At 42.8% G+C, this 25,631-nt stretch overlaps 1 protein-coding gene across 1 annotated transcript; it reads right to left on the reverse strand.

Annotated features, from left to right (window-relative positions):
- Positions 1–212: 212 nt before the first annotated feature.
- On the reverse strand, positions 213–25,075 carry CAPG (capping actin protein, gelsolin like). Its single transcript, XM_069752705.1, has 10 exons — positions 24,901–25,075; positions 24,673–24,702; positions 21,364–21,533; positions 20,637–20,791; positions 11,795–11,959; positions 4,075–4,224; positions 3,202–3,297; positions 3,001–3,127; positions 2,609–2,697; positions 213–384 (listed from the first exon to the last, which is right to left on the reverse strand). Exons 2-10 carry the CDS (start codon positions 24,693–24,695, stop codon positions 319–321), a joined length of 1,041 nt encoding a protein of 346 aa, XP_069608806.1. The 5' UTR covers positions 24,696–24,702; positions 24,901–25,075; the 3' UTR covers positions 213–318.
- Between the last annotated feature and the right edge of the window lie 556 nt (positions 25,076–25,631).

Genomic DNA, 25,631 nt, shown 5'->3' on the forward strand with positions numbered 1-25,631 from the left:
TGTTGGATAGATCATTGATGCTACAGCTGGTAGGTAGCACACACTTGGGGTCCAAGTGAATAATGATGAACTCTATACAAAGATTGCAATCAATGTTTAATGTGCAGGATAAATAGTCCCAGTCTGCAGAGTGTTTGAGTCCTCCCCCTCTGTTTTAGTCACCAATACTGAAAATATATATATATCTATATATATATATATCTATATATATATCTATATATATAATCTATCTCTCTCTCAAGGATTGTGCAGGGCTGATGCGCATTGTACTATTCCAGATGGAGCTGGCTTGGACCCTTCTTGGTTACATTGTGGAGATCACACCCAGTTGCTGAAGAATTGTTTGAAGAGCGGAGACTCGTTGCCCTCAGACACTACTTGGACCTGAGGATAAAAAATGTTTAACAAGATATTGAGCTCCATAGCAAGTTCAAAAAGGATCCCTAATGCTAATGGGTTTTGACACTTAAAGGAATCTGTCAGGAGGATCCAACCCTCCTAAGCCGTCTATATGGGCATGCAGGTCATAAAGTTGAATAAAATGATACCTTATCTGCAATATTTTATACATATTAGTCCATATAAATTTTAACAGAACACATTCGAAGGTCCAATACAACAAAAAGACGGCCCCCCAAGAATATTATTCAGGGCACAAAATGTTTAGTTCAAAATATATAAAGTTTATTTAACCATAAGTACAACTTCATTTTTTTTTAAAAACATACATAATATCAAAATGTGCAAGTACCTCTGATCCAAAAGAACAACCAGTTTTGTGTGTGCTTAATGGTTAGTCCTGACATGCATACTGACTACCAATCTAATACATACCGTAACTTATTTTAGGTCGGATCATTTAGTAACAATTGCTATGCAGGCTCTAGATATATCTTTGCAAGGTGATATATTTACTAACTCCTGTCCTAATTAGGCAAGTGCCGATCATGAAGGGACTTTTTACTTAATATAGGGGCTTAAGAAGTAGCGTTATACGTACTACTCTATTGCGTACGAGCATTATCACAGTCAGCCCTGTGTAAACTCCTGCACATAGACATGCACTTTTGCACATTGGCACGTTAAATATTTATTAAAGCAGTCACCTTGCAAAGATATATCTAGAGCCTGCATAGCAATTGTTACTAAATGATCCGACCTAAAATAAGTTATGTATTAGATTGGTAGTCAGTATGCATGTCAGGACTAACCATTAAGCACACACAAAACTGGTTGTTCTTTTGGATCAGAGGTACTTGCACATTTTGATATTATGTATGTTTTTAAAAAAAAATGAAGTTGTACTTATGGTTAAATAAACTTTATATATTTTGAACTAAACATTTTGTGCCCTGAATAATATTCTTGGGGGGCCGTCTTTTTGTTGTACTTATCTGCAATATGATGTCTTATTCCAGAAGAGTCAATATTTCTTAACCTGTAAATTGGATGTGAAGATTTTATAGGCTAGACATTAATTTCCCTGAGACTCTGCCTCCAGAGCCCCTTGTAAATAAGGGGGACCTTATCAGTGTGACAGTCAGCTCTCCTGATCTACACTGGTCATGCCCCCTTCTAGTTAAAGGGAGTGTCACCCCCAAAATCGTATGAGCTGCGGCCACCGGCATCAGGGGCTTATCTACAGCATTCTGTAATGCTGTAGATAAGCTCCCGATGTAACCTGAAAGATGAGACCCGTTGAAGCGCAGTAGCGTGAAACGGCCGTCGTCCTTCTGTTCCAAGTTCTCCCAGTGTACCTGCACATGTTTTGATTAAAGGACTGTTTGCATTTTGGACCGGTGGTTCACTCCATTTTTTTTTTTTTTTTTTTCTTTGTTTTGAAAGGTTATATTATACTCGCCCAGGGGCGATCCGGGTCCGATGGGCATCGCGGTCCGGTCCAACGCCTCCAGAGCAAAGTACTGCAGTGCACAGGCGCTGGGAAAGGTCAGAGAGGCCCGGCGCCTGCACACTGCAGTACTTTGCTCTGCCCTCAACAGGGCAGACAAAGTGCGCCGGAGCCACGGCAAGAAGACAAGAAGAGGATGTCATCTCATGAAGATAGGAGGCACTGAACCCGGATCACGTCGCCCATCGGACCCGGACCGCAGCGGGGACCGCCCCTGAGAGAGTTTAATATAACCTTTATTTCTCATCTTTCAGATTACATTGGGGGCTTAGCTACAGCATTACATGGCCGCAGCTCATATATGATTTTTGGGGTGACGGACTCCCTTTAAAAGAAATTCTGGAAGCAGATTTTCAGATCAATTTCCGGCCCATTGATCTTATTAGCACATGTGCATATTAAGAAATATATGGACTCCTCTGGAATAAGACATTATCTAGCAGGTAACAAGGTGTCATTAAGACAGAGGGAAACTCGTTTGCTCTCCTCACTCACCACCCCCCAGCATTTTTTTTTCTCTCCTTCTGCAATGTTCGTTTTATAATTTGCTATATACTTACACGTGCCTTAGTGTGTGCCTTTTGATAGATTTGCAAGATTTGCATACATAGAGGGAACAAATCTAGATGTGTGATGCAAAGAGCTGTAGAGATGTAACACAGAAGCTAAGCTGGAATTTAGTTGGAACGACTGACTCACCTGAGTTTTTGGAGAATATTTCATTAGTGTCAGGAACTCATTGGCTATCTCCAGTGACTGGTCCCGTTCTTCTTTATTTGCTTTCTTCCCTGCAAAAATCACCCTGCTTGTTAGTGTCATTTTCATTTGATCCCCAGTACATCAAAATTTTACTGATTATTAGTTATCCTGTCCATTATCATAATGTGACATATTTGGAAATGTAGGGAGAGTGATATTAAAGAGAATCTGTCTGTAGGATTTCACCCAAAGTATTTATCTGCATGCAGATCTTTCAAAATCTAGTCCATAAATACCTTAACCTGTTCCTCCATTAATGAGAAATCATTGTTTGAATTGGTATGTAAAAGTCCATGAGCTTTTGATTGCTGCTCATTATAAGCCATGAATACCTTTCCAAACGTAGAGTTTCCCCGCAGTGTCCAGGATGAAACAGTCCTCTGATATTAACTGCACTTTTCGGAAGATTGCCCCATCCGCCACTCGAGACACCTGCATCTTGCCGCTTGCATTTGACACCTGTGCCATTTGACAACGCCTGTGAGACTGTAGCAAGTACTTGGTGCCACATTAAAGCATTATTTGGTGTATACCTGATAAAGCACAGCTCCTCTTGTATGGATTTTATCTGCTTCCTTGTCATCCTCGACACATCCTTCTTTGAGAGATTCTGGTCTTTTCCCCAAAATCTAGAAATTACACAAATTCTCTGATTATCTGCTTGAAGGTGGCAATACATATATCTTTTGGGTATATATTGCACATTTAGTGGACTATATATTTCACTACCACTCTTGCTTTTTTTTTTTTTTAACCGGTAATTAAAATATTTCACCGCTGTAGTGACTCTTAAAATCCAAGTCCCCTGTCTGATATTCACCTGCCGTCTGTTTACATCTACTTTCGCCACTGCTCCAGAAAGTCTACTGCATTTGTTATTTTGGTGACCACCTGTCTACTCCGGTGTTTCAGGCAAAGCTCCGGAGGTCACTGCTTTGCCTCTGGAGTTTCGGAGGAACGCTGTTGCACTGAAGCTGACAGAGTTGGGAGCTAACCATGCAGTCCTGCTATCCTGGCCAGCTTCACAGCATTACTAACTCTAATTTAAAAATAAATAAATTGCAAACACTGCGCATGTCTCAGCAAGACTGCCACGATTAACCTAGGCAACAAGCAGTAAGGAAGTAAAAATGTACAAATTCCTTTTTGTTCTTGAAAAATTGAGCATTTTTAATATGTAAATTGCAATGTTTTCCTTTTTTCTTCTTTTCTGTATAAGCAATTTGCACCTTATTTTGGAGTGTTGGGCATATCATTGCAATAGAAATGCAGTTGGGCTATTCCCCTTTCTGGTGTTTTGACCAATTGTCACAGAAGAGACCCAAGTGCTTGAAAAACTCAAATGTGCTTTTCATCCTTTGGGGTTTCCCTTTCTTGACAAGCCCATGTTGGGCAGTGGGTCATACCTGAATCATTTCTTCTGGCTCCTCCCCTTCTTGTATAATTTCCACCTTTGCTGCTCCACGACGTTCACTGTCTCGTATCTGATTGGCCAGATCCTGTGCTCGGTTCCTCTCCAGTATATTTGACTGAGACCCTGACCAGACATAAATAACCTAGGGAGTAATGAGAACAAGGTCTGTGTTATTAGACCTATGGCGCCATCACATAGAGGGAAGAGCATTAAGCTATTGGCTCTCTGCTCGCAATGATGAGGACCCTACTAGGATATATGGACAGGGTTCATCTTCATGAGATAAATGGAGTTTCTCAGACTGTCTTACGATATTGCTTGATTATTGCCACCTTCATGATCAATTGAGAACTGGATGTAAAGCATTGTGGAATATTCCTCATACTTGCGTGCACTCTTTTCTTGCACTTTGGTTTGGAAACATGTTTAAAACTAAGCTTTTGATTCTAGTCATAGGTTGCAATAACTCCTCTCCAAGCGTCAATGATGCCTGTAAGAGCTTTTTTTACACTTTACAATCGGACTTATGTATGAAGTATCTACACCTGAGCCTGAATGCTGAGCAGATGACAGGGAAGCCATAAGTGGACTGCACCGTAAGATCTGAATCTGGTGTCCTAACAGATATTAGCATCTGTACTAGAGGGAGCTGGTGACCCACAGAGGTGGTGCTGGGAGGACACTAGGTCTCTAGCATGGCGGGTTGGTAAATCTAATAAAGGGATTCTGTCAGCATAGAATGACTGTTCAAACCAAATACAGGTCATTGGTGCATCATGGCTGTCCCAATCATTTATACACCGTTGCATCCGCTTGTTTTCCATATATCTCCGCCCTTCTCTGGATCCATAAAGCCAGAGCGGTCAATCAAAGAAGAGGGTGAAGATTGGGGGGTAGAGGTTGAGGGGGAAAAAAAGCAGGTGCGAAGGTGTATGTAAATGAATGATCACGCCATGGTGTACCTAGCGCCTGTACTTGGTTTGAACAGTTATTCTGTTCCCACCGAATCCCTTAAATGGAATCTATTACCAAGTTTTTATTGCCCCATCTGAGTGCAGCATGATGTAGGGACAGAGACTCTGATTCCAATGATATATCATTCGGCTGCTTGTTGTAGTTTTCATAAAATCACCTATCTACTGCAGTGAAGCGATGGCCAGCACCACCCTCCTACAGCAGATCTACCAGTTCTCTTAATCTTGAGCTCTTTATAACTCCGCCCACACCACTGATTAGCAGCCCTCTGTATACACTCTACATGGACCAAAAGCTGCCAATCGGTAGTGGGGGTGGGGTTATACAGAGCTCATGACTACCTGACAGCAGGGTTACTAGTCCTCTAGTGATAATGCCCTGTTAATAAAACCGTGATTTTTATCAAAACTACACAAAGTAGCCTAGTAAGTGACATATCCCTCAAATTGGGGTCTTTACCTCTACATTATGCTGCTCTCTGATTAGGTGGCAAAAACCTGTTGACCGATTCCCTTCTTCAATGGGTCTTTAAAAAGGAAATTGGTGAAGGAGAGGGTGCCGGGAATGGCAGAGGCTGCATGTGTTAGAGGACCAGCACTTAGTGTCAGGCCGGCATCACATTTGCAATTGCAATACCCAGCACTGCCGCCGCTTCGGACAGAGCATTCAGCTACATAGAAATTATGTGTAAGACTCACGTGAGTTTCTCGCATTGCACTCACAAGTGTGATATCTGCTAATTATTGATTTCTTTTTTGACCCTACTCCCAGGCTCTACGTAAGAATTGGCCATGTTTGGACTCCTATAGCCTCTGTCCAGAACATCTAGAGCTTAAAGCTTAGGACAGAAGAGGGGGCTGTGGCAGTAGCTGCATGGAGCAGGCAGAATAAAGCCCCTTTTCAAGAACCGTATATGGACCCTTTTGCAGTACAATGCACCCCCTTTGTCTGTGCCAAAAGTTGCTTGAGACTTTGGAGTTGAAAGCAGGCCCTGATGTGTCCGCCCTGATGTGGAGGCTGCCTGAGCGCCAGCCGTCTGTGCCGCATCTTCAGTGTGTTACGTATGTACAAAGAGTACTCGTTGCCTATAAGGGAACCTGTCACATGAAAAAACGCTATTAACCTGAAGATATTGGGGCTAATAGAAATCTGCCCTGCTGTGCTGTGACTCATTTGTCATTTATAGGCAAACACATAATTATTGCCTAAAAATACTAATCGAATAAGCTGCGTATTTTTACGCGGGTATTAAATATATAGTATAGTATGATCTCTAATTATTTATATCTGTGGATCTATGTTCACATAAGACTTACAGCAACCCACTGGTTCCTGGGCCTGTTCTGCACAAGGAGACTAAGGATTATCTGAGCCCACTTAGAACTGTGCATCCCTGTAATATTTCTAGGGTCCATCATGCGTATTACAAATAAGCAATTGTAGTGATTGCCTAGTGACCGCAACATGCCCAGCGTCAGCCCGGATGCAACGCCCCCGTGCAAGTAGCATGCATTCCCCCCATTCAGAGTGTCGCTTTGGCCCCATTTCCTTTCAGAACGAGGGAACAGATAAATTACAAATGACTACTTTATGAAAGTCAATGTAATGCAAAGTCCTCAGACGGAGTTAGAGATTTTTCTGCCACTTTTAAACCATTGTAATCTATTTTAAAATTTTGCATGCAACTTTTTGATCACTTTTTATTTTATTTTTGACAAGGCAGCATTAACAAAGTAATTATAGCATTGATTTTTTTTATATTTTTGCATTGTTAATGAACGGAGATAAATAATAGTATAGGTACAAAGTGATACCAAATGTGTTTTTGTGACTTTTTTTTAATCAAACCATTTTTTAGTTCTTATTTTTAACACTTTAAATATTTTTTTTGTTTAGATTTTACAATACTTGCTAGTCTAAAAAGAGGACTTGAACCTGTGAGAATATAATGTACTACATAGGCTTAGTATTGCACTGCACGTAAGACCCTATCCCCAGAGGGATTTGATATGATGCTGCTGTATATGACAGACACGGTGGCCCATGAGGACTGGAGTTTTGCACTGAGTATCAGTCAGAATCGTAGATAGCAGTGTAAATCCCTGTATAGCAGCAGGCTATGAAGCTTATAGACAGCTGTCTCCTCTGCCTGAAAGTCTATCTGACCTGAGAATCATCACCATCACTGTGATTGTAGCCATAAACTGCATCTTACGACCTCTCCATGATGATCCCACAAATGGGGGGGACTTTAAATGAGTGTAAACTCAGTAACACAGGAGAGCATTTCCTGAAAACATGTATCACACTATTTTTTTCAGAAATGACCTTGTTGTAGTGGCGGAAGAGGGTGATTGACAGGCTAATGCCTATTAAAAATCTTCCCTTCTGCATTTACACAGAAAAATTATATGGCAGATGACCTGTTTAGGGATAATATAGATTATACAATACTTGTTACTTGCATAAGCAGCAAAAAGTGCATTGCCACCTATAAAAACGAACACCACTAAAACAGCCCTCAATCGCTGGGTTCAGAGGACCTGGAATTCTGCAGGAATTAGATACCTTTTTATATCTAACTAGCTGAAGAGCCCGGCGTTGCCTGGGCATAGTAAATATCTGTGGTTAGTTATAGCACGTCACTTCTCTTATTTTCCCATTACGCCTCTCATTTTCCCAATCACATCTTTAATTTTCCCCCTCACATCTCTCATTTTCTCCCTCACACCTCTCATTTTCTCCCTCTCCTCTCATTCCCGCCTAACACTTGTCATTTCGACCTCACATCTGTCATTTTCCGATCACTACACTATTTTCCCTCACTCCTCTCATTTTGCACTCACACCTTTTCATTTTCACCTCACACCTCTCATTTTCACCTCAGTATACACGTTTGTCATCTCCCTTATATATAGTATACACCTGTATGTCATCTCCTGTATATAGTATATACCTGTATGTCATCTCCCCTGTATATAGTATATACCTGCTGTGTGTCATCTCCCCTGTATATAGTATATACCTGTAGGTAATCTGCTCCTGTATATAGAATATACCTGTGTGTCATCTCCTCCTGTATATAGTATATACCTGTGTCATCTCCTCCTGTATATAGTATGTACCTGTATGTCATCTCCTCCTTTATATAGTATATACCTGTGTCATCTCTCCTGTATATAGTATATACCTGTGTGTCATCTCTCCTGTATATAGTATATACCTGTGTGTCATCTCTCCTGTATATAGTATATACCTGTGTGTCATCTCCCCTGTATATAGTATATACCTGTGTGATCTCCTGTATTAGACCTCGTTAACACGTTATTTGCTCAGTATTTTTACCTCAGTATTTGTAAGATAAATTGGCAGCCTGATAAATCCCTAGCCAACAGGAAGCCCTCCCCCTGGCAGTATATATTAGCTCACACATACACATAATAGACAGGTCATGTGACTGACAGCTGCCGTATTTCCTATATGGTACATTTGTTGCTCTTGTAGTTTGTCTGCTTATTAATCAGATTTTTATTTTTGAAGGCTAATACCAGACTTGTGTGTGTTTTAGGGCGAGTTTCGTTTGTCAAGTTGTGTGTGTTGAGTTGCGTGTGGCGACATGCATGTAGCAACTTTTTTGTGTGTCGAGTTGCATGTGACAGGTTAGTGTAGCAAGTTGTGTGCAGCAAGTTTTGCGCATGGCGAGTTTTGCGCGTGGTGAGTTTTATGTCTGGTGCCTTTTGAGTATGTGCAAGTTTTGTGTGAGGCAACTTTTGCATGTGTTGCAAATTTTGTGCATGTGGCAATTTTTCCGCATGTGCAAGTTTTGCGTGTGGCGAGTTTTCCATGAGGTGAGTTTTGCACTTGTGGCGAGTTTTGCGTGAGCTTATTTTTGCATGTGGCGAGTTTTGCGCGTGGTGAGTTTTGAGCGGCGACTTTTGTGTTTCGACTTTTATGTGGCGAGGTTGGTGTATGTGTGGTGAAATGTGTGCTGAGGGTGGTATATGTGTTCAAGCACGTTGTAGTGTGTGGCGCATTTTGTGTGTGTGTTCATATCCCCGTGTGTGGTGAGTATCCCATGTCGGGGTCCCACCTTAGCAACTGTACGGTATATACTCTTTGGCGCCATCGTTCTCACTCTTTACGTCCCCCTTGTTCACATCTGGCAGCTGTCAATTTGCCTCCAACACTTTTCCTTTCACTTTTCCCCATTATGTAGATAGGGGCAAAATTGTTTGGTGAATTGGAAAGCGCGGGGTTAAAATTTCACCTCACAACATAGCCTATGACGCTCTCAGGGTCCAGACGTGTGACTGTGCAAAATTTTGTGGCTGCAGCTGCGACGCCTCCAACACTTTTCCTTTCACTTTTTCCCCATTATGTAGATAGGGGCAAAATTGTTTGGTGAATTGGAACTCGCGGGGTTAAAATTTCGCCTCACAACATAGCCTATGACGCTCTCGGGGTCCAGACGTGTGACTGTGCAAAATTTTGTGGCTGTAGCTGCGACGGTGCAGATGCCAATCCCGGACACACACACACACACACACACACACACACACACACACACACATACATATACACACACACACACACACACACACACATATATATATATATATACACACACACATATATACATATACATATATATATATATATATATATATATATATATATATATATATATATATATATATATATATATATATATATATATATATATATATATATATATATATATACACATTCAGCTTTATATAGTAGATATTCAAGGATTCCAAAACGACAAGCTCTGCACCACAGGACTGGTGCACAGCAAATGTGCCAATATCCAAAATGGTAAAAAAAAAAAAAAAGCCCAGAAATTTTAAACTTGTAACGATAACCTTTATTGCGAGCAAAATTTTTAGTAAGAAATGCTATTCTCAAGCATCTCAATAGAAATAACCTGACCTAGCCAAAAATTGTTTGATTGGGGATCGCTCCAGTAAAACTAATCAGATCGGCTTCTATGATGAGATCACTTCCACACTACACCGGGATAAGGACTTGGATGTTGGCTATCTGGACTTTTCAAAGACATTTGATCCAAGGTGGTTGGCATATAAAATGAGAACTATGGGACTTAAGGTACCGTCACATTTAGCGACGCTGCAGCGATCCAGACAACGATACCGATCGCTGCAGCGTCGCTGTTTGGTCGCTGGAGAGCTGTCACACAGACAGCTCTCCAGCGACCAACGATGCCGGTCTCCTGGTAACCAGGGTAAACATCGGGTTACTAAGCGCAGGGCCGCGCTTAGTAACCCGATGTTTACCCTGGTTACCAGCGTAAAAGTAAAAAAAACAAACACTACATACTTACCTTCCGCTGTCTGTCCCCCGCGCTGTGCTTTCCTGCACTGACTGTGAGCATCGGGCAGCCGGAAAGCACAGCAGTGACGTCATCGCTCTGCTTTCCAGCTGGCCGGCGCTCACAGTGCAGAGAAGCACAGCGCTGGAGGACAGACAGCGGAAGGTAAGTATGTAGTGTTTGTTTTTTTTCTACTTTTACGCTGGTAACCAGGGTAAACATCGGGTTACTAAGCGCGGCCCTGCGCTTAGTAACCCGATGTTTACCCTGATTACCAGTGAAGACACACACGCCGATTCAGCGATGTCTGCGGGAGTCCAGCGACGAAATAAAGTTCTGGCCTTTCTGCTCCGACCAATGATGTCACAGCAGGATCCTGATCGCTGCTGCGTGTCAAACTGAATGATATCGCTAGCCTGGACACTGCAACGTCACGGATCGCTAGCGATATTGTTCAGTGTGACGGTACCTTAAAAGGAAAATGTGTAATTGGGTTAACGATTGACTCAGTGATGGGAAACTGTGGGTGGTTATTAATGGAACACACTGATTGTGTCACAGTGAACAGTAGTTTACCACATGCATCAGTATTGGGCTCTCTTCTTTTAAACCTATTTATTAATCACCTTGTAGAGGGCATAAAGAGTAGAATTTCAATATTTTCTGAAGATACTAAGCTCTGCAAGGAAATCAACACAAAGGAGGATAATTAAATAGCATAGACATGTTTAAAGAAATGAGAGATTGGGCTTGTACATAATCGTAAGCTCATGCACTATGGCCTAGGAATCAAAATGCAAAATTACATTTTAAATGTTAAAACACTGAAAAAAATCTGTCACTTAAAAAGGTTTTAGTATATGGGTGGACAGCAAACTGAACTTTAGTGACCAGTGCCAGGCAGCTGCTGCCAAACCACATAAAATCATGGGATGCATTACAAGAGACCTACATATTCATGACCAGTTTTGCCTTTATACAAGTTACTAGTGCCTCCACACTTAGAATACTGTGCATAATTTTGGTCTCCGAAATACAACAATGACATAGCTAAACTAGAGCAGATACAGAGAAGAGCAACCAAGGTTATTAAGGTAATGGATAGACTGTGATATCAAAATAGTTTATTAAACTTGGGGTTATTCAGTTTGGAAAAACTAAGGCTTAGGGGTGACTTTATTACAATGTACAAATATATAAGGAGACAGAACAATCTATCCAATGATCTGTTTACTCCTTGGTCTACGATAATGACAAGAGGGTGGCATTATGTATGTTTTTCTTCACAGTAAGGGCAGTGCCCTCTACTTTCCAATTCCCCTTTATAAGTGAGATCACACAACCAGGATCCTCCACACCCATGATCACAGCATATTATTATTACCTTTGCAGTGTCCAGAATAAAGCAATCTCCAGTATTGAAACTTTCCCACGTCAAGTCAGTCTCAGTAGCCCGAATTTGTTTCCTTCCCCTCACATGGTACAGATGGTTGGCAGGAGCAACTGCATCCTTTTGTGGTTGTTGAAAACCTGAAGAAACTCCTCCATCCTATAACATACAGAAATGTTTGGGAATGATCAGAGTCACTATCAGTACGGTTTCTTTAATCTGGAATCCCATATCGGAAAAAACTATCAAGTCCCATTGATGCCAGATACAAAGAATTTCTTAGGTTGCTATAGGTATTGTATTTTCATTGGATTACACAACAAAGCAATAAAGTCTGCCTCTTAAAAAGCTGGAATGACAGCTAGTGATGAAAACATTACAGCTCACAGAGTGGTCTATGAGATTCTGTCTATGAAATAAACTACAGTACAGCTAATACATGTGCATAGTTTTATATGTTACAAGAAATGATACCCCTTCCATCCAGACGCCTCTCACCCAGCCAAATGGACTTTGCACTGACAACGGGCAGTACCCTAAAACACCATGTCTGCAAATTGAGATTTTGGTTTTGGCTTTTATCCTAAGTCATGTGACAAGGCTCGATAGGGAGTCGGTAACGACTTTTATGATTGCTACTTGCTATAAGTGACACGAGTTCCAATCATTTTCCTCTCTGAAGAGATAATTTGCAAGAAAGTCTGTAAAACATATGCACAATTCTTTGCCAGCTGTGAAATGCATAGCTCCCAACCATCCCGTATGTAGCAGGACCGTCCTGATTTTGAGACTCCGGCCCGCAGTCCCGACCAGGAGCTTCTTTTCCCACATGGTACTAGTGAGAAGCAGCTGACATGCCCCCTCTGTCTACCCCTCTTTGTTCAGAGAGTTCAGCTCTTCGTACTGCTTACGTTCTCCTGGACTGAGGTATTTTCTACAGCCAGAAGAAGAACAATGACCTCCAGCAGAAGCAGCTCCTGTGTGCTCCGTTGTGGCCTCTCTCCGAGTCCCCATGTTCCTGCATATTATGACAGTCAGTCACCGCAATGAAGAAGCAGGTACACATGAGGACACAGATAGCAGCCAGAACGGAGGACACAGGAGCTGTTGCTGCTTCTGCTGGAGGTGACCCTGAGGAGAAGACACAATTGTCTCCTCTTCTGCAGGTACAGCATTTGATCACCAGTGACATGAAAGATTAGCCTAAACAGTTGAAACCCCCACAAGTGACCCCATTTTTGGAAACTATATACCTCAGGGAGTGTATGTTTAGCTGTGAAAATAATAAAATCACATTTTGTTCACAAAAATATTTGAGCCCCAAATATTGCATTTTCATAAGGGTAACAGGAGAAATTGCACCATACAATTTGTTGTGCAATTTCTCCTGAGTACGCTAATTCCCCATATGTGGGGGAATACTACTTTTTTAGGAACAGTGCAAAGCTCAGAAGGGAAGAGGCGCCATATTGGAGTTCAGATTTTGCTTGAATGGTTTGAGCGTGCCATGTCACATTGGCAGAGCCCCTGAGGTTCCAGAACAACAGAAACCCCCCATATGTGAACTCATTTTACAAACTACACTCCCCAAATAATTCATCTAGGGGTCCAGGGATCATATTGACACCACATGTACCTCACAGAATTTTATACCATTAAGCGGTGAAGAAAGAATTGTTTTTACCACTAAAATGTTGTTTTAGACCCAAGTTTTTAAAATTTTTAAGGGCTAATAGGAATTTTGTTACAACAAACTGAGGTCCATTTTTTCCTGAGTGCGCCAACACCCTACATGTAACCGGGAAAAATTTTTTAGGCACAGATCAAAAGCCCAGAAGGCAAGGAGCCCCAGATTTTACTGTTATGTTTTGCAGATGCCATGGTCCACTGGGAGAGCCCATGAGGTGCCAGAACAGCAGAACATCCCATTTTACAAAGTACACACCTCAGTGAATTCATCTGAATCATATTGACAGCATGGGGTGTCCCTAAATTTTATACCATTGGGCAGTGAAGAAAAAATAACTACATTTTTACCACCAAAATTTGGTTTTAGCCCCAGATTTTACATTTTCACAAAAGTGGGTAAAAATGTCACCAAAATTTGTCCCACAATTTCTACTGAATGTAGCAATACCCATATGTGGCTTTATAGTACAACCTAGCCATGTGGAGAGACTCTGGAGGGACGGAGCGCTATTTGCCTCCTCGAGCGCAGATGTTCCTAGAACAGATTGCAGTCTCCATATACAGAGCCCCTAATTGCTAGAAGAGCAGAATCCCCCCACATTTTGGAAACTATACCCCTTGGGGAAGTTATCTACAGGTGTAGTGACTATATTGACTCCATGGGTATTTTCCAGAAACAAGCAGCACAACCAGCCTGTGCTTCTGGAGGCATGCACCCGTAACTTAGGCACGCTCTCATCGCTTGAGAAATGCCAAACGTGGACGCAATATGTGCTTTAGATACACTGTGGGGCTCAGAAGGGAGGGGGCATTTGGATTTGGGAGCAGAGAATTTGCTGAATTTCTTTTGGCGAGTGAGGAGCCTTTTTGCTTTTCCAGAGCCTTTGTACTACCAGTAATGTGGAAGCCCCTATATTTCCCTTAACAGATCAGATGACAGACCTGAGTAGAGACTTGTTTTTTTGTGGATTAAGTTAAAGCTTTTATTGGGAACATTTTACATAATGTTTGGCATTACATTTATCCGGCGCTCTACGCTGACCACTTACTTTGGGGTTTCCATATAAATCTCTAAGTGACGTGACAGATGAAACCCCTGAGGGATCCATTCACTATAATGAGGCAGCAGAGTTACTCTGGACTCTGTCTGTCCTCTGTTCAGTGTCCTTTACAGAAGTGCACAAAACTGTGGCCGACAGCACTTTTATGCAATCATAAATGCAGCGCCCCAGAGTCCTGGTCGTTGCAGTAATGTCGTTCTTCCACCAGGGGGAGTGATGTTACGTCTGATGGCACCAAAGGAGTTCACCCTGCCAGGTATCACAAAACACACAGCACACTTCACACTCCAGTCCACCAGGGGGAGCTAAGGGTTCTATTCACTAGGCCACTCCTCACACAGGGTAAAACTGGCGTGTTGATTATTAAGTTAGTCAGAAGGAGAGTCGGAAGGAGAAGGAGAGGGACAGAGAAGCAGACTGGGCTCGGCCCAGGGAATACCTGTCAGGCAGGCAGAGGGAAAAGGTGGAACATCGGAGCTGCAGACAGAGGGTCCCTGTCAGGGGTGGGATCCTAACAGAGGTCTAACAAGACAGAAAGACACGGAGATTCCCCTGCAACCCATGCGGCAGCATCCTAAGAAAGGACACAAAGAGAATTGTGTTGTAGGGAGTGAGCCACGAAGTTACAGCAAAAGGAGAACAAAAACCTGAAGGAGTCCTGTTCTAAGAGAGGCTGCCTCCTTCTGGAGTGCGGGCCGGTGGCCGGAATACCGAGGGAGTAATAGACTCTACGCTTTACTTCAGAGACCGGCAGGGCAGTCAATTCCAAGTTGGCTGTCCGACCTAAACACCTAAGCAGACACGGTGGCAATTGTGGAGGAGGGGCGTCTCTAGGGTCCCTATAAAATGGCCTCAGGCCACCACCGTCATACGGGTTTGTCCTATCCATCTGGGGGACAGAGAGAGAAACACATAACATCCACAAAAGTTGTGAGGACCTTACCGAGTTGCTCAGCAGGGGGGTACTGCAACACACGAGCGCTAGTAGGAAGGCTACTGATTTCCACCTGGATAAGGGGACTCTGGAATTGCCATCAGACCGGCCGGACACTGCCTACCCTGTCATCCGGCACTCTGGACTGTGGATGCTGAAGCCTTCAGTAAAGGTAAAGAGACTGCACCCAGGGCCGGCGTCAGCACCCGGCGTACCGGGGCAAATGCCGGGGTCCTGAACAAATTGGGGGCCCACTCGTGGGGCAGCTCCCCCAGCAGCTTCGGCACTACTTGAGCTCAGCCGTCACTTAAATAAACATGGCCACGCACAGTGCAGTGTGCAGCGATGTCTCTGCAAGTAATGACGCGGCCGGGCGGACACACAAGCAAAGTTAAAGGCACAGTGTCTGCCTGACCGCATCATTAGAAGCAGACACAGCTGCAGCATGCACTGTGGGTGGCCATGTTTGTTTAAGTGAGAGCCATCAATCAAGCAGCGCTCCCTCCACAGCCACATGCCAGAGGAGCCTGATGGGTGACAAGCCTGGGGGAGGTGAATGAGGCTTGTGTGTTGTGTCTGTCTGTATGTCTGGGTATGCTGTATGATGTGCATATCTGTGTGTATATCAGTGTGTTTGACTGTACATATTTATGTATGTTTGTGAATTTGTCTTCAAAAATATGTATGTAAATATCTGCGTATTGTATGCGTGCATGTCTGCGTATTGTGTGTGTGTGCGCATGTCTGCGTACTGTATGTGTATGTCTGCGTATCGTGTGTGTGTGCATGTCTGCGTATTGTGTGTGTGTGCGCATGTCTGCGTACTGTATGTGTATGTCTGCGTATCGTGTGCGTGCGCATGTCTGCGTACTGTATGTGTATGCGTATCGTGTGTGTGCATGTCTGCGTATTATGTGTGTGCGCATGTCTGCGTATTGTGTGTGTGTGCATGTCTGCGTATCGTGTGTGTGTGCATGTCTGCGTATTGTGTGTGTGTGTGCGCATGTCTGCGTACTGTATGTGTATGTCTGCGTATCGTGTGTGTGCATGTCTGCGTATTGTGTGTGTGCGCATGTCTGCATACTGTATGTGTATGTGCGTATCGTGTGTGTGCATGTCTGCGTATTGTGTGTGCATGTCTGCGTACTGTATGTGTATGTCTGCGTATTGTGTGCGTGTGCATGTCTGCGTATTGTGTGTGTGTGTGCATGTCTGTGTATTGTGTGTGTGCATATCTGCCTATGTGAAGGATGAGGGGGAAGGCTAGGCCCTATGTAGTATATCTTTATTTCTCCGCTGTATCTGTGCATCATGAATCGTGGTATGTGGGCCCATTGAGACTCTTTTGCCCGGGGCCCACAAAATCCTGGAGTCGGCCCTGACTGCACCCATTGTGTCGTTATTCACCGCGCCTTGCACCATCCACCATCATCATCTAAGCCCTGGGGATATACTTCACCTGTGGGAAGGTATACCATCTAGCTGCCATTACATCACCCCAGCGGACCCCTAAGCAGCGTCGGTCACTCTGACCGAATACCACAGGTGGCGTCACGAACACTACCGTTATCTACGAACTCTGCCTTTTTATTGGGCGCCCCTCATAGGGTCACGGTCTGGGTCGGGCCACCGTGACATTATCGCTGAGGGAACTGAAGGACCCGGTACCGAGTACCCCATTGCCCTTACGTTGGGGCGATCCATAAAAAGATGGACATCCCCGGATCACAGGTCAGATGGCATCAACAGTGCCTCCATCTGCCTCATTATAGAGAATCTTCTGCCAGAGGTTTTGTCTGTATCACATATTTCAGAGATTTACACGGAAACCCTGATACAAGCGCTCAGCGCAGCGCGCAGGATAAGTGTGCGCTGAGCCTTACTGTGATCTTTGGGAGGCAGAAATAAAAAAATAAACAGCAGGTGAAGAATTGGTTTTATTTATGTCATACGCCATTCCATGTGTGGTATAAGTGATTAGGCGACTTTGTTATTTTGGGTGTGATTACAGTGATACCAAATTTATATCGGATTTTTATGTTTGGCAGCTGTCACACACTAAAAGACGCTTTTTATTGCAAAAAATAGTTTTTGCATCACCATATTATGAGAGCTATAATTTTTCCATATTTTTGCCCACAGAGTCATGTGAGGACTTGTTTTTTCCGGGAAGAGTTGATGTTTTCATTAGTACCATAGTTGGGCACATGACATGGGAGGCAAAATTAACAAAAAACAGAAATTCAGGATTTTATTATTTTTTTGGGTGAGGAGGGGAGGAGTTTATGCCGTTCTGCGTCTGGTAAAATTGAGACCGTTTTATTATTCGGGTCAGTACGATTACAGCGATACCCCATTTTTAAATTGTTTTTACGTTTTGGCGCTTTTACACAATAAAAACAATTTTATAGAAAAAATAATTTACAGCATTTTTGCATTGCTTTATTCTCAGAGCTATAACTTTTTTATTTTTCCGCTGATGATGCTGTATGGCAGCTTGTTTTTTGCGGGAGAAGTTTACATTTTCAGCGGTACCATGTTTATTTATATCTGTCTTTTTTATCGCGTTTTATTCCACTTTTTGTTCGGCAGTATGATGATAAAGCATTGCTTTTTGCTTTGTTTTTTATTTATCTTTTTATGTTCACTGAAGGGGTTAACCAGTGGGACAGTTTTATAGGTCGGGTCATTGCGGAAGTGGCAATACCAAATGTGTACTTTTTTGTTTATATTTTTTTTTTGCACACAAATATTTATGCGTTGTTTTATATTTTTACAATTATTTAAAAACATTTGTTTACTTTTTTTTTACCTTTTTACTTTGTCCCACTATGGGACTATCCTTTTTTGCAGGCTGATCGTTGTACAGTATGGAAATGCAGCAGCATCCCCATGTTGTACAAACTGTCAGCTCTGCACTGACAGAGAAGCTTACTGATCATGCACTGCACATGATCAGCAACTTTCCTAACTCTGGTGACCCGGATGTTGTTATGGTGACATCGGGTCACCATGGCAATGATCGGGACCTCATGGCGTCTCCAATCCAAAGGCAGATGGGCTATTGTCTCTCTGCCGGCTCCCAGAATGCTGCAATCCCATTCAATTGCAGCATTTTGGAGGTTAAAGTGCCAGGAACAGTGTGTGACCACTCCTGGCACTTAGTGCTGGGTGTCAGTTGTCAGAATCAGTTGACACCCAGCGGAGATCGCCCGCGCACAGCTCGTTTACGTGGGCGATCGAGATGACGTAATAATCCGTCCCTGGTCAAATAGGCCCAGGGAACAAGGACAGATTATTACGACATATGTCAGAAAGGGGTTAATTCATTACTTGTTGGAAATAAATATTTATTCTGTTTTAGATTCTGGTTCACAAAACAATGTAATCGGCAGTGCTGAATGGGTGTGGTGGTGGAGTGAACATGGGTGTGGTTAGGGGCATGGTCTAAAAAATTGACACGACGCGCTAATTGTGCCAAAAACTTGGGAGGAAATGTTGGGAGGTATGGAAATGTAAAATGAAAACAACTAATATATGCAATAACTTTATTTCAAAAAGTAGGATTAAAAACTAACACCACGCCCAAACCCCTTGTAGTGGGAGTGGGTCCATAAAAACCTGGCTTGATAATTTGAGGGCAAAAAAAGGGGGGAGCAAAAAATGGGATGAAAATTCTACACGTCCCTAGAGTGCTCCCTGCCTGTCTGCGGAGGTTGGCACCCTCTTGGACGCAATATGGCACCCCAGCTCCTCGACGGCTAGCCCTATAAGCCCTATGAGTCCCTTTATGTGGAGATGCTATATCACTATTGATCCACCTAAATAGCCCACAACACAGGGCCCAAAGAATAAAGATACACACGTTAAACCAAAACCAGGTAGTAATTCACCAGCAACACACCTCAGCCCCCATGGGCGTCCTGCAACCAGGCACAGCACGTATCTCCGATGTGACTCAAGCACACGGAATTCTAATTTCCCATATGCCTCCTGAGGAACCACATCATGGGGGGGAAACGCATAGAGGCGAAACCTGAACACAGATAAGTGTATTAGGTTTTTAATTGTCTTTTTGTTTTTTTCACCAACAGTGAACTTGCAACCAGTGTATATACACGCATGAGTGCTTTTGCTATTGGGGATATAACTTTAATTGTACCAATGGTTTAAATGTGTCCTCATTTATGTGTATACTCCTAGGTGGTGGAAGTGCTATATTCATCCTCCACCTTGTGTAAAAGTTACTATTTAGTTCTACTGGCCATTAGGTATATCCTAGTTATTTCTGGTTTGTCTTTAAACAGTCCTTATTTTTCTTTATGGTCTGACCGAGTTAGAGGGGTTCGTGGCTACGGGTCACTAGGTTAGCCCCTTAAGCACCACCTTTACACAGGATCCCCCAACCCGTGTAGGGATTCAGTAAGGGTCAACAGGGATAGCCGCCGAGGAGCGGGGGCGCCATTTGCGTTCAAGAGGGTGCCAACCTACGCTGATAGGCAGGGACGTCCGGCTAGGGACTCTATAGGGTGTACTTGCCTTAGCAATAGATTGTGTACTTGAGTGTATAGGGCTTGTGTATAGGGCTTTTGGGGGCTGAGGTGTGTTGCTGGTGAATTACCACCTGGTTTTGGTTTAACGTGTGTATCTTTATTCTTTGGGCCCTGTGTTGTGGGCTATTTAGGTGGATCAATAGTGATATAGCATCTCCACATAAAGGGACTCATAGGGCTTATAGGGCTAGCCGTCGAGGAGCGGGGGCGCCATATTGCGTCCAAGAGGGTGCCAACCTCCGCAGACAGGCAGGGAGCACTCTAGGGACGTGTAGAATTTTCATCCCATTTTTTGCTCCCCCCTTTTTTTGCCCTGAAATTATCAAGCCAGGTTTTTATGGACCCACTCCCACTACAAGGGGTTTGGGCGTTGTGTTAGTTTTTAATCATACTTTTTGAAATAAAGTTATTGCATATATTAGTTGTTTTCATTTTTTTCTTTTGTTGATACTAATTTTGGACTATTGGATATTATACTTCTTTGAGGTATGGAAATGTATAATGTAACACAGGCACATGTAAGACAGCATTTAATTAAATTTGCGCTCAATTTAAATGATGGGGGTACAATCTACCTAGTATATGTCACTCTCACTTACCAAATAAGTAACTCCCCTAGGAAAAAAAGACATGAACTCTGGAGTCTCGTTACCCTGTGTTTCACGGTTCTGAGTGGGTTTTTCACCCAAGTGCATGTGAAGCTGAGAACTGTAGATGGCGCCAGCAGCCCTCTCATCTACCGAGGTTCCATTTCCTGCCATGAAGCATAAAGATATAGGTGAAACGAGACACCAGAAATGATGCATCCTATCACTAGCTTAAAGGGAAACTGACAGCACGATTTCACTTCCCCAAACTACTTATATGCGTATGTAGCTCTTGTCTGGATTTGTCTTTGAAAGATTTACATGTGCACATATATAGTTTAGAGGGTAAAATCCTGCTGAAACATTCCCTTTAATTGAGGATTTAAGAGAATACCAATTTGTAACACATATATTCCCTAAAAATATCTAATAATATTGAGTATGCAGAATACCTCTATGGGTTTTAACAGTAAAAGAGACTATAAGTAAAATGTGCACTGTTCAACAAATTTTGGGTCAGCGAATTTTTTAAAACTTTTAAGTGTGCACTCCTAGAAATTCTCATTTAACCCCAACGTACCCACTTACCTTCAAAATAGTGTCACATTTTTTTTTAAAGGGAACTGACATCTTTTTTTTCTTTGTCGCATGGATCTCCCAATAATAATTTCCTGCCCATTTCCTACATTTACAATATAATATCCTATTCCTTCCAAGGGACATAAAAACAGAACCTCACCGTTCCAGACGTAGATGTAGCTGCCTTCAGGTGAGTTAAAGACCAGGAGGTAGGTGTCTCCGGAGTGAAACACGCCATGACTCTCAGTGGGCACAGGAATTAACTTCATCTTTTCGATGCGGAATATCTGGAGCCCTGGTTCAGCTATCGATGAGGGAAATCTTAGATCTCTATGGTTGGAAAAAAAATGTAGACGGTATAAAGATACTTCCATGAAAAATGTGCTACGTCAGACAAAGTAAACTGCCTAATACTGAACAATGGTAGAAAGTGAATGACATTGAAGGTCCTTAGAGGGGTTCAAGGGGTTGGCCCACCATTTCATATACAAGATGAATAATTGCAATTAATATGATTTAAAACTAACGATCCAGTGTAGAATAATGACAATCACTTAAATAAGATGGTGTCACTTGGTTTTAAAAGTATGTAGCAATGTGAAGGTCCTTCTAATGAGCTGAGTAATGTCCTTAGTTCACTGCAGAGGAGCCAAAAGAATTAAATACCTTCCATGTCCTTTCTAATGACCACTGGTTCAGGTTCCCTATGCCAAGTACTGTCAGAAGGGAGTGTGTGACCAGCGCTCAGCTCATTAGAAGGACCTACAAATTGCTATATACTGTGACAACCAGGTAGCTCTACACTATGTAAGAAACCGTCAGAACTCTTCACCCAACAGTTTTTTTTGGAGGGAGTGTTTGTCAACAACATGCATTTGCAAATTTTCATATTTTTTTTTTTTTACTATATAGTGGATGTGCTATGTACACTGTGTTCCAAATTATTATGCACAAAGAGTTTAGGGGTGATAAGGTTAGAATTTTTTGTTTGTCATTTAAACTCATTGATGGTGATGTGTGTCAAGGTTGTTTATATCACTGAAAGCAATTGCAGATACCTGTGCAAAGTAGTTTGGCAGGTGTGTCCAAATAAAGGCAAGACTACTTAAGAGGGCTGTTCCACATTATTAAGCAGCCTACATTTTTAGCCAAAATGGGAAAGAAAAAGGATGTGTCGGCTGCTGAGAAGCAACAAATTGTGGAGTATTTAGGTCAAGGCATGACTACAATCAACATTGCCAAGACACTTCATCGTGATCATTGCACAATCAAGAAGCATGTAGCTGGTTCCCAGCATACACGTTTGCGTGCTGATAAGGAAAAATTGAGGACTCTTTCCAACAGGCAATTGCGTAAGGTTAAAAAAGCAGCTGCAAAAATACCTTGTCATAGCAGCAGGCAAGTTTTTGAAGCTGCTGGTGCCTCCAATGTCCCCAGAACAACAAGATGCAGGGTCCTTCAGAGGTTTGCAGCTGGGCGTAAGCCATCCTGTCGACCACCTCTATCCACTGCACACAAGCAGAAATGGCTCCAGTGGGCCAAATGATACATGAAGACTGACTTCCAAACAATTTTGTTCACCGATGAGTGCCGTGCAACGCTCGATGGTCCAGATGGATGGAGTGGAGGATGGCTGGTTGATGGACACCCCATGAAAACGCCAACAAGGAGGAGGTGGAGTAATGTTTTGGGCTGGAATCATAGGGAGAGAGATTGTCGGCCCCTTTATGATCCCTGGAGGGGTAAAGATGAACTCCATAATCTATGTGGAGTTTCTAAAACAACCCTTCCTGCCATGGTTCAAGAGGAAGAACCGTGCTTTCCGCAGCAAGATCATTTTCATGCATGATAATGCACCGTCTCATGCTGCAAAAAACACATCTGCATCTCTGGCTGCTCTGGGCATAAAAGAGGACAAACTCATGGTATGGCCACCATCTTCCCCTGACCTCAACCCCATTGAGAACCTCTGGAGCATCATCAAAAGGAATGTCTAGGATGGCGGGAGGCAGTTCACATCTAAGCAACAGCTCTCGGAGGGTATTCTGTCCACATGCAAAACAATTGAAGCAGAAACTATCCAAAAACTAACAAATTCAATGGACGAGAGAGTTCAGAAGCTTCTTTTGAACAAGGGGTCCTATGTGCAAATGTAACATCACCTAGAATAAAGTTTTCACTTGAAAACTGTTTGATTTCATTTTGTAATAAGCTGATAATGCTTATAACTTCACAATTGACCATTTTTTTGTTCAAAATTAAATAAAAAAGGTTGAAAACTCTGCTGTGCATAATAATTTGGAACATGCATTTTGAGTGTTTATTTTTTTTTTAAAGATACTGTTTTCATAGGCAGTTTGTTCCACAACATTGCAATTATACTAGAATAGTAGATGACTGGAAAATAACAATGACTGCAATTCAGATAGGTAATTTAGAGAAAATATGAGGAAATATTATTTGCATAATAATTTGGAACACAGTGTAATGGTGGGTCAACCGCTTTGAAGGGGCCGTACATAGATCCTACCCGGCCAACTGTTAAGTTCAGTGAAAATAGCCACAAAACAGGTGATAGCAGTCAATGGGGATCCGACAGCTGGGATCTCCACCAATCAGCAGAAAGGGGAACTTTTATCCTCTTTAGCAGGAGTTGCAATGTGCATGTGTAACCTACTGTGCCGCCGAGCACTGGGCTTTGTTTTTTTTGGCAGCCCTATAGAGGGGGAAGGTAGCAGTGGTTGAGTGTCCAACCTGCCACTCTAATTTTGCAACTGAGATAAAAGTTCTTAGTTTGGTGCAGGTCCCAGCACTCAGACACTCTGCAATCAGCATGTTATCACCTATCCTTTGGATGGGTAATAACTTGTTTTCAGTGGACAACCCCTTTAAGTCATTGGTGGTTAGGTGAAAGGCTCATTAGAATGAATGTGATTTGCGAAGTGGGATAGCAAGAAGAGACAAGTTGAGGTTACTCAGTGAAAAAGGAAACAGGCTGGGTGGGTAGCGGAAGAATTGAGGGGAGGAAACCGAAATGTATTAAGAGATTGAGAAACAGATGAAGTGAAGAGGGATTAAAAACTGTTACTAAATAATGTTAGACTGGAAATATTGATTTTTGCTGTAACATCGGAAAGTCACGTAAATTGGTGAAAGGTGTCAAGGAATAAAAATGTCCGAAGACCAAAACCTCATCCTTTCAGAGAATGAAGTACAAATGTCAGTGCGCCCAACTACAACCTTAGCCTCTCATGTCAGTGACGCCTTCACATGACTCCCCCAAGGCACTTCATATGATCCAAAATAGGAGTGTCGGACAAGCCTGTATATGCAACATGAATTGTCTATTCTTTCTGAAGTAGGTGCGCCCTGGTAAGCCATCATGTTTCTCCTGCTGGGTGTTGTGTATCTGGCTGTGAGGGTATCGGGTGACAGGCTCACACACACTGTCTGCAGACTGAGCTCTTACTTTGCACTGGGACCTCCGTACATCTTGACTCTGTGAAAAGAGATGGACAGATTAATGAACAGCTCAAACAGCTGCAGGCTGGTCCCTGGACTAAACGGTGGAGTCTTTTTTTGCTTGGACCCTTTGCCCATGGGCAAGGTTTGCACACTATGTCCAGTGGATGTAGCTACGTAGTACTACCTTCGCACTATCCCCCCAATGCAGGTTTTTAGCCCCCCTAACGCTCACCTTGCTTGTCTTCACTCTTTCTTCCTTGCTGTATTCAGTGGAGCTCTTCACCACACCCTGCTAGTTCTTAAGTCTGTGGCTTTTTTGAAAAAATAAGAAAAAAAGGAGAGGGAGGGTAGAGTATGACTCAATATCATGAGGGAGAGCCGCAGACAACCCGCCTGCCTGCTGCAACAGGAAGGAAGGAGAAAATAAACTTTTTACCTTACAGGCTGATAGGTAATAGTATACTACTACTCACCCCCACTCACCGGGGAGAGCGGGCAGGATGATGGGAGGAACATTGTCTGCAGGGTATCTGTAAATGCCAGACAAGCAATGACCCCAACACTGGGCACAGCAAAGAAATGTGATAGATAGAAAGATAGGATGTGCAGGTTAGGGTTTCTTATCGAAGTGTGATTAGGTGCAAGTTTCGATGACTGCATTGAAAAAAGGAAACACCGCAGCACTCTGAAAGAGCTAAGATATATGCAAACACTAAAAATATTAAATCTAAACTGTTAATACTCAGTCAGATGGGGCCGATTATCCCCTTAAATACCGCTGTCAATCGCGACAGTGGTATTTAGGTTGTTGCAAGAGGGTCACAAGACCCCCATAGTAACCAATGGACCTCCGCGATGAGATTCGCAGGTCCCGATGGTTACCATAGTACCCTGAGGTCATGTGTCAGTCACTGACTGACTGCTCTCATGCACTGCAGTACACTGGTACTGCACTATGAGACC

Source organism: Ranitomeya imitator, chromosome 2 (assembly GCF_032444005.1).
Source record: "Ranitomeya imitator isolate aRanImi1 chromosome 2, aRanImi1.pri, whole genome shotgun sequence".
Taxonomy (NCBI): domain Eukaryota; kingdom Metazoa; phylum Chordata; class Amphibia; order Anura; family Dendrobatidae; genus Ranitomeya; species Ranitomeya imitator.